Genomic DNA, 10,056 nt, shown 5'->3' with positions numbered 1-10,056 from the left:
GTGTTTGATATTATGAGTTAGTTATTATGTGTGGCTATTACTGTTAGGGCAGCTGTACACACACACACACACACACACACCCCACACACACACACACACACACACACACACACACACACACACACACACACACACACACACACACACACACACACACACACACCACACACACACACACACAGTTGGTTGCTTGAAGATACCTAAACTAAACTAAACCTTACTGTAATCCGTTCGTGGTAATTTCTTCAACATTGAGTATTGTTGTCATCCTCACCGTAACATTGCAACCCCGCTTGCCTAGCCACCCTCTCACCCTCTCTCAACCCTTCCTCCACCCACCCTCCACCTTCTCCACCCACAAGACTATACAGGGAGGATATTGAGACTTAATATTAAAAAATGGAGTAATGTTTACAACATGGCGCAGTGCTGTGTACCCCTTATGAGGCCGGGCGAAATATATGACTATACGAGAGGTACTACTGGAGCATTCGAACTTGAGATTCTATGTTTATTTACGAACTTGGGATTATAGTTTTTTCTGAACTTGGGACTCTAGGTGAATGAGGAGAGGTGAGGAGGGGAGGTGAGTGAGGAGAGGTGAGTGAGGAGAGGTGAGTGAGGGAAGGAGTTTATAATTCACGTGGAGGTCAGAGGTCAAACTCTTTAAAAGATTCTTACCGTGAATGAGGTTTAATTCTTACTTTGCATCTCTGAAATATTAAAGCAATAAGCATGTAAGAGTTTGAAGGTGAAATCTTTAATGTTTTATGAAAGAGTTTATTAATGATCTACGCGAGCGCGCGCGCTCGTGTGTGTGTGTGTGTTCTGATTAGGAATTTCGAGGCTGCCAGTCTATGTGCCTTATAAGGGGCGTAGATTGTATATAAACATTGAAGTGCATAGAAAGTGTAGATTTATAGTGCAATACCAAAAGGCTATGAAGAATGTGTGATGGGAAGAGTTTTCTGGCGTGGCATCAAAAATTCCCCGTGGTGGCCTGAGACTTTAGGGGTAAAGCATCACGTCTTGGGACCAACTCCAGAATTGACAGCTATTTCGTGTGTTGGCCTGGAGTCGGGTGGGGGTGCTGCCTTGTCTATAATGCTCGGCTGTCTCTGTTTAGTGTTTCCCATTTTATCGATTGAAGAAAGAAAAATATGGCTAGAAGGTGGAATTTCTGGCCGAGCACCAAAAAATTAGATGTGGTGGCCTTGACCCGGTCGGAGATGTTGCGTTATCTACTTGATTAATAGAGAAGCCTATCACACACACACACACACACACACACACAATCTCTCTCTCTCGCTCGCTCCCTCCGTCCCCTTTATTAGCATCACAGCAAGAGTCAGTCAGGGGCAATGAATCACAGTGTATTGGTGTAACACGAAGACCCTCCTCAGTAGAACTTCTGTTAATAACACTACTGCATATTAGGTAGCTATAAGTACACGATATACACTGCATGTTGTATTATGTATATGTGTGTTAGCTAAGGGTACACGATATACACTGCATGTTGTATTATGTATATGTGTGTTAGCTAAGAGTACACGATATACACTGCATGTATTATGTATATGTGTGTTAGCTAAGGGTACACGATATACACTGCATGTTGTATTATGTATATGTGTGTTAGCTAAGGGTACACGATATACACTGCATGTTGTATTATGTATATGTGTGTTAGCTAAGGGTACACGATATACACTGCATGTTGTATTATGTATATGTGTGTTAGCTAAGGGTACACGATATTATGTATATGACAAACAGGAAAAAAGAATGAAAAGGAGAGGAAAAAATGTCAGGACAGACAAATAGAGCCATTAGGTGGTTGATGACTGTGCAGGAGTGTCATGAAGACCTCACGCACACACACACATACACACACACACACACACACACACACTCTCTCTCGTCTCATCGATTTTATTAAAGAACGCTGTCTGCAACCTGACCCAAATTTGGACCCGAACCCTGAACCCGGAACCGAACCCGGATTTTTATACTGGAACTGCGGGTAATTTCCTCACATATCTGTCTCTTTGTCGTTCTCCTTGCTTGTGTCTTACCATCTTTGTCTCTCTCTGTCGTTTTTAAGAGAGACAGAAAATACGGACATGTACAGAAAGCAAAAGAAACTCGAGAACATGGGAGAAAACGGAGATGAGAAAAAGAAAACACAGCTCAAAAGAAGAAAACGGGAATGAGAGAAAGAAAATATAGCTCAGAGGAAGAAAACGTAAGAGAATATCAGCTGTAACTTAAGTAAACCTACAATGAGGGCAGCAAAAACTTATCCCAAGTGTGTGTGTGTGTGTGTGTGTGATCTGTTGGTTATGAAGCCGCCAAGACAAGTTTATGATCATCCCTGGTCTCTGAATGAAGCTTTAAGGACTTAGAGCATAAATTAAGGACTTATAGAGGGACAAACAACACTCCGTTATGTCGCCTCTTTTATCATCGTTTTTTTTTCTTTAAGGTTCGTTCTAGTATGTAGCTCAGGGGTCATTATGTATACTGTATTGTGACTGGGGTTAAGTACAACACACTCCTACTACTACTACACCAACACACTCTTCCTCCCTTCCTTCTCCATCACTTTCCACTCTCTCACACCCTCCCATCATCTCCCAACCTTTCACTCTACCAAAATACCTCTCACGCCAATTTCTTCCATCCTCTCACCACCCTTTTTGCCCTCCCACCACAGAGAGAGAGAGAGAGAGAGAGAGAGAGAGAGGCATCTCACCACCTTGATCCATTATGGTAAGAATTTAACTCACTTTAGGAAGAGTAAATCCTATTGTCTGAGAACCTGGGTAGGTGGGGAAGACCTCGCCTCACAGGATGGCCTCACAGGATGGCCTCACAGGGTAGCCTCACAGGATGGCCTTAGAGGGCGGCCTCGCAGGGCGGCCTCACAAGGTGGCCTCACAGGATGGCCTCACAGGATGGCCTCACAGGGTAGCCTCACAGGATGGCCTTATAGGGCGGCCTCACAGGGTGGCCTCACAGGATGGCCTTAGAGGGCGGCCTCGCAGGGCGGCCTCACAAGGTGGCCTCACAGGATGGCCTCACAGGGTAGCCTCACAGGATGGCCTTATAGGGCGGCCTCACAGGATGGCCTTAGAGAGCGGCCTCACAGGGTGGCCTCACAGGGTAGCCTCACAAGGTGGCTTCACAGGGTGGCCTCACAGGGTGGCCTCACAGTGTGGCTTCACAGGGTGGCCTCGCAGCAGCTGGAGGCCGGTACAAATGGCTGGTTCTCGTCACCACATCTCGCGCGACGCGGCGGAAATAGCCAATCAGGGACGAGGGTTGAACTGTCGCCTCCTGGCCCTGGCTGTTGTGAGGCAGCCACAGACGTCTGTTAAGTGCCCCTGACAGCCCATAGATGTCTGTTAAATATTTCTTAAACACGCAACCCATTATTTCCTTTCTCTCTTACTATCATTTTTAACTCTTTTCCTCTACGCACCGTTCGTCAACGACCTCGTTCATGGTACGTATACACTGCCAGTAAGGTACACTGATGGTACACTGCCAGTAAGGTATACTCGTGGTACACTGCCAGTAAGGTACACTGATGGTACACTGCCAGTAAGGTATACTCGTGGTACACTGCCAGTTAGGTACACTGATGGTACACTGCCAGTAAGGTATACTCGTGGTACACTGCCAGTTAGGTACACTGATGGTACACTGCCAGTAAGGTATACTCGTGGTACACTGCCAGTAAGGTACACTGATGGTACACTGCCAGTAAGGTATACTGTGGTACACGCCAGTAAGGTACACTGATGGTACACTGCCAGTAAGGTATACTTCGTGGTACACCGCCAGTAAGGTACACTGATGGCACACCGCCAGTAAGGTACACTGATGGTACACCGCCAGTTAGGCACACCGATGGCACACTGCCAGTAAGGTATACCGTGGTACACCGCCAGTAAGGTACACTGATGGTACACCGCCAGTAAGGTGAGTACTCGTGGTACACTGCCAGTTAGGTACACTGATGGTACACTGCCAGTAAGGTATACTCGTGGTACACTGCCAGTTAGGTACACCGATGGTACACTGCCAGTAAGGTACACTGGATGGTACACTGCCAGTTAGGTACACTGGATGGCAATAACGCTGTAAGGCGATACTCGTGGTACACGCGCAGTACACTGATGGTACACTGCCAGTAAGGTACACTGATGGTACACTGCCAGTAAGGTATACTCGTGGTACACTGCCAGTAAGGTACACTGATGGTACACTGCCAGTAAGGTATACTCGTGGTACACTGATGGTACACTGCCAGTTAGGTACACTGATGGTACACTTATGGTACGCTCCCTATATGACTCACACATGAGACAGTGATCCTGGTGACCAGGTGAGGAATACATCACAGGTCGTCTGAGTAAAGGGAATAAACCCACAGATTTATTCCTAGGACACGAGTCTCCCCTTGAACGTGAGGAGCTTGTGTTTCCTAGGATGGGCTGTGTGTGTGTGTGTTCCGTCACGACGCCCTGCATATTGTTACCTGTAATCTAATTTAAGAAAGATAATATTCGATTTACTCACTTGTCAGTTTATCCTAATATGTTCATATAGTTTAAATTTGTTCAGTTTTGTTCAATATAACAAGTTCAGTCAATAAATAATGACTTTGAACATTTATCAATCGCAATTTTAAATGCTTATACACCATGTCTCTCATAGTAATAGTAGTAATAGTAGTTAGAAGGATACCAGTGAAGTAAACGAGATTCGTAGGTCCATTACGACAGATCGACAGCACTACCAAAATGATAAGTTGCAGCAGCTGTTGCTGCAGGTACCAGAGAATTTGAAAAAAAAGTAAGGCTTAACGTTATGCTGATATACTCAAAGTCTCTCCCGGGAACGAAGTAGAGAGTCATATATTTTCCTTCACCAGTTATTTCATGGACTTTCTTTACCTCCCGAGACTTGACCGTAACATCGTAAGAACAAACACTTTTTTTCCTCCTGAGCAGCGGGAGGCTTGTGACGGGAGGCTTGTGTGACGTGACTCTCTCTATCTTAGGAACCAATGACCACTGCCTCTCTACCACCTGGTCGTTACTTGGTAGTTGTAGGTCTCCGGTGTTAACAACCGGCGGGAGCGTCGTGAGGGAGGAAGCTGAATCACCTTTGTGGGAGTGTGACGAGGAGGAGGCCAGAGACGTGTTGGTGTTGAGAGCTGACGAGAGCTGTGGTGGAGACGTGGAGGGTAGCGAGAGCTGTGGTGGCGACGTGGAGGGTGAGGAGAGCTGTGGTGGCGACGTGGAGGGTGAGGAAAGCTGTGGTGGAGACGTGGAGGGTGAGGAGAGCTGTGGTGGAGACGTGGAAGATGACGAGAGCTGTGGTGGAGACGTGGAAGGTGACGAGAGCTGTGGTGGAGACGTGGAGGGTGAGGAGAGCTGTGGTGGAGACGTAGAGGGTGAGGAGAGCTGTGGTGGCGACGTAGGAGACGAGTAAGACGCCCCTGGGGAGAGGATGGTCGTCTCCAGGGCCACAAACACACACAGGAGTCGTCGCCACTCCATCTTACTTTTGAGAGACACAAGACGCGTACTGAGTCAGGCAATCCTACTGTGGCGTTTAAATTGTTCTGATAACACACACACAGGATACCGTCCTCCCTTCCTCTCTCTCTTTCTCTCTCTCTCTCTCTCTCTCTCTCTCTCTCTCTCATCAGGACGTTCCGAGAAAATATGATTCATACCCTAACGTAACGTAACGTCACGTAACCTAACCCTTATGACCTCCTCAATAAAGAGGTCATAAGGGTTAGGTTACGTTACGAAAATAAACATCCACGTTTACGAAGTCTTTGCGTCTGGTGGCTGATAATGTTATTTCATGTGAGAAATACTATGTTTGTAAGCTAATGCATACACAAGTGAGAAGCTGGTGCCTGGGGGAGGGGTGGATAGGGTATGGGGAGGGGAGAAGAGTATATATATATGGACGTGTGTGTTGTGTGGTGTGTGTGTGTGTGTGTGTGTGTGTGTGTGTGTATGTGTGTGTGTGTGTGTGTGTGTGTGTGTGTGTGTGTGTGTGTACATTATACATATACAGCATACATTATACATATATATATTGAATCAATATAAAAATAATAATACAATATATAAACAAACTACAATAAATAATTATTTTATGGACATATTTCTCAACCTAATCAACGTTAATTGTTAAGTTTAATTAATCGGGGATTTAACATGGAGCTGGAGATCATATTTAATTTATTTCACCATTTTATATAATTAATTAGCACATAAAAGTTCAATAGTGTGTGTGTGTGTGTGTATGTGTGCGTGTGTGCGTGTGATCTCCTCTCTCTCTCTCTCTCTCTCTCTCTCTCTGTCTGTCTTTCTATTTTTCTTTAAGAGAGAGAGAGAGAGAGAATGATGACTTGGGGAGAAATTGCAAAAGGGAAAATCAGTAAAAATGACGTAGGAGGGACTAGGAGAGACGACGACTAGGGTGTAATTGGGAGTGAAAGATTTGATAACAGAGGAACCAGGGGAAATAGGAGAAGGATTTGGGAAGAGGGAGAGGAAAGAATAAAGATGAAATTTGATAATGGAATAATGTGGGTGATGGTGATGATGGTACAAGGGGGAATAAGAGATTTGATAAAGGAAGAGAGACTTGATAAATACGAAGAGAATTTAGGAAGAGAGAGAGACTCGATAAAGGAAAAAAACATTAATTACAGGAAAATAAGAAGAAAAAGGAGAGGAAGAAAAGAAATACAATAAGCTACCTTACCCCTTGAGTACAATAACAACCCCGTGAGTACGATAACTTAACCCTTGAGCACGAAAACTTAATTCCTTCAGTACGACAACTTAACTCTTTGAGTACGATAAATTTACCCCTTGAGTACGATATCTTAACCCCTTGAGTACAATAACAATGCTCTTTGGATAGTTTAAGTCATTGTACTCAAAAGATTAATCAATGTTAACTATATATCAAGAAGGACTAGAGACACACTTTACCTGTTGAATATTGTTAATTAAGACAAACACGTGTACAGGTAAAGTCATAGGTGTGGTGTAGTGATCAGGTTATTGAGAACGGGACTTTAAGATCTGAGATAGTAAAGCTCTCTTAAGTATAATCCGACGCTTAAGTTAACACTACTTAAGTTAACAAGAGGGATTATCTTTCCTAAATGTTCAGTGTTAGAAGCCAAGTGCTTACACAACTCTGCTGGTAAACCTGATGAAGATTAGACGTCCCAGCTTATTTTACCTCATGTTTAAACACTTTAACCTAACCTAACCTAACTTAACCTAACCTAACCGAACCTAACCTAACTTAACCTAACCTTACTTATAACCTAATTATTTCTCAAGCACTTGTCTTTGTTAAGCTGTACACTATGTCTGTCTGTCTGGTTAGTTTGTTGGCTGGCTGGTCATTCTAGTACCTGGCTGGCTGGCTGGCTGGCTGGCTGGCTGGTCATTCTAGTACCTGGCTGGCTGGCTGGCTGGCTGGCCACTTATGTATGCATTACTCTGGCCGGATAGAATTTATCATGCCGTCTTATATATCAGGTCCCGGGACGGCGCCATGGTAATGAAAAATTAGGTTTGCGAATTTATTCATTCGAGGAAGGTGTTGGGCAGGTCGTGTATAACTTTTGTATATATTCCTTGAACCTTTAACCTACCCTAACTCCACCTACCCTACCCTGACCTACCTTAACCTACCCTATCCTGAGCCAAACCTAACCTAACAAGAGACGAAGAAGAAATAGAAGGAAAAGATAATAATAATAATTGTGGTGATAAGAAGGAGGAGCACTAAGATAAAAACACTTGTATCTTATATCATATTACCACATCCTGTCGTCTCTATCAGTTGAGAAATAAAGCACCAAGATAAGAACAGTGACGGGAAGCGTGAAATATCGGGAAAAGACGTGAATAAACACTACCATTATCATTAACCTAATATCTTCAACTTGTATTAACACTAACTAATATTTCACATTAATTCTTATCAAACTCATATATGTATCAATCAACAGTACGTCATAATGTCCTGTTGGAAATACGTGTTGTAGTTTAGCGTTTACGTAACACGGATTTAAAGAGCAGATGAAAGTAATCGATAACATAAAGTGTTTGTTTTTTGTGGCTGGGTCAGGAGTACCAACCTTCCCGATGTGTTTGTTTACCTTTTGTCCCGTTAAGAGAGAATAGGGCAGCCAATTGTTTTTTTTACGTTATTATTATTTTTGTTGTTGTTGTTATCACTTTCTGCCCTCCCTCACTCCGCTTCTCTCCCTCTCTCAGACCCCTGTTCTTTTCTCTCCTTCTCTCCCTCCCTCCCTCTCTAGTTTCTTCTAAATGAAAATACATGATAAATTTCTAGGGTTATTTTCTAAAGTTTCCCTTGAAAACTCCCTCCCTCCTGTCCCCCTACCCCTCCTATTCTCCCTCTCTCCCTTTTTTCTTCCTCTCTCAGCCACTGTCACCAGTTTCTTTCTTCTCTCCCTCCAACACTTTCCTTCTCTCTACCTCAGACACACACACACACACTCAACAAATGATAGTTTTACACTCAGAGGACAAGTAGCAACTTAGGTCCTGTATTGCGAGTTAATCCTTCACTACCTACCTACCTATCTACAGTACCTACCCACCTCCTTCCTACCTACCTCCCTCCTTCACTGTCTGCAACCCGTCCTCCCCCTCCCCCCGCCTTCCTCCCCTCTCTCCCTCCTTCCCTGCCTCCATCCTTCTCTCCCTCCCTCCCTCCATCACCCAATACTGATCGCTCTCTTAATTTTGTCAAAGCGTAGCACAGTTATCGTTCCTAATTATTCAGTAAAGTTTGAAAGCGTTTTAGAGAAGCTTAGCGAAATGAGCTGCATTATTTATATGTGCTTCATCTATCTGTGCTCCATCTACCTGTGCTTCACCTACCCGTGCTTCATCTACCTCTCTCACCTCACCCTCTTACCTCACTCCCCTATGTAAAAGTACCTTACTAACCTTGACCCTTAACTGACCTTTGAACCCGAGACGAAATGACCCACCTCACCTTAATGGGTCACCAGAGAGGCCGGATGTGTGAGGTCAACAAAGATGAACGATATTGACTCTGTTGACATCCTTGGAGGGTCAGGTTATGAGAGGTCAACATGGATCTGAGGCTCTAAGGTCACGTGAGGTCAAGATTGAGCGGTCAGGTCATAATGGGTCATTTAGTGGTGGGTAAACAAGAGGAAAGGGGAAACTGTCACCTGATTGTTTGTTCTTAGTTCTTCTTTGTTTTGTTTTGAGAGTCTTGAGGTGTGTTTTTAAAGAAACGTATCGTGTGTTTAAGGCTACAGAAAAACACAATTGTTTTAATAGAGAGAGAGAGAGAGAGACGACCCCTCATCGTCACTCACCACTAAACAAGTGACTCTTCCTCGATCAATGCCGTAAGAAAACTTCAACCTGACACCTGGCAACGCGTTCCTACCCTAATGATACGTTGCCTGGTGCACGATATTACCCCCATAAGGACTAATTTTGGTGTTTTGTAAGTTGTTTATATTTGTTACAGAAAATATAATGTGAATATTAAGATAGGAAAATGTGAACGTGAAAAATATATTCTATAACCTCAGTGATAAGCAATTTTATTTACATAATTTGTCTTCATATACTTGTCCTCTCTCTCTCTCTCTCTCTCTCTCTCTCTCTCTCTCTCTCTCTCTCTTCTTCTTCTTCTTCTTCTTCTCCTCCCCTTCCCCCATCTACTTCTTTACACTTGTCCATTCTTTGTCTCTTCTCTCCCACTCTCAATCATTCTCCCCCTCCACTCCTTGTCACCAGCACTACCTCATCTCTCTCTCTCTCTGTCTACCAACCAGTGGTCCACCAGGGGTCCAACAAACATACTAGTGGTCCACCAGGGGTCCAACAAACACACTAGTGGTCCACCAGTGGTCCACCAACACATAAACAGGACAGCGCTAGAAGGACCCAGCAGCCTGCATTATTCAACAGACTT

The 10,056-nt window shown here is 44.2% G+C and overlaps 1 protein-coding gene across 1 annotated transcript in view; it reads right to left on the bottom strand.

Moving 5' to 3' along the window:
- The window catches only part of LOC121853461 (putative protein TPRXL), a 16,511-nt gene extending 10,935 nt beyond the window's left edge, over positions 1 to 5,576 (bottom strand). Inside the window, exon 1 of the mRNA XM_042347605.1 lies at positions 5,114 to 5,576. Within this exon, the coding sequence (XP_042203539.1) occupies positions 5,114 to 5,576 (463 nt within the window). The remainder of the gene's footprint in view (positions 1 to 5,113) is intronic.
- Positions 5,577 to 10,056: the final 4,480 nt, after the last annotated feature.

The sequence above is a fragment of the Homarus americanus genome, unplaced genomic scaffold (genome assembly GCF_018991925.1).
Source record: "Homarus americanus isolate GMGI-L3 unplaced genomic scaffold, GMGI_Hamer_2.0 scaffold4896, whole genome shotgun sequence".
Taxonomy (NCBI): Eukaryota; Metazoa; Arthropoda; class Malacostraca; order Decapoda; family Nephropidae; genus Homarus; species Homarus americanus.
The sequence above is the reverse complement of the archived record's forward strand: the minus strand, read 5'-3'. Positions and strand labels throughout refer to the sequence as shown.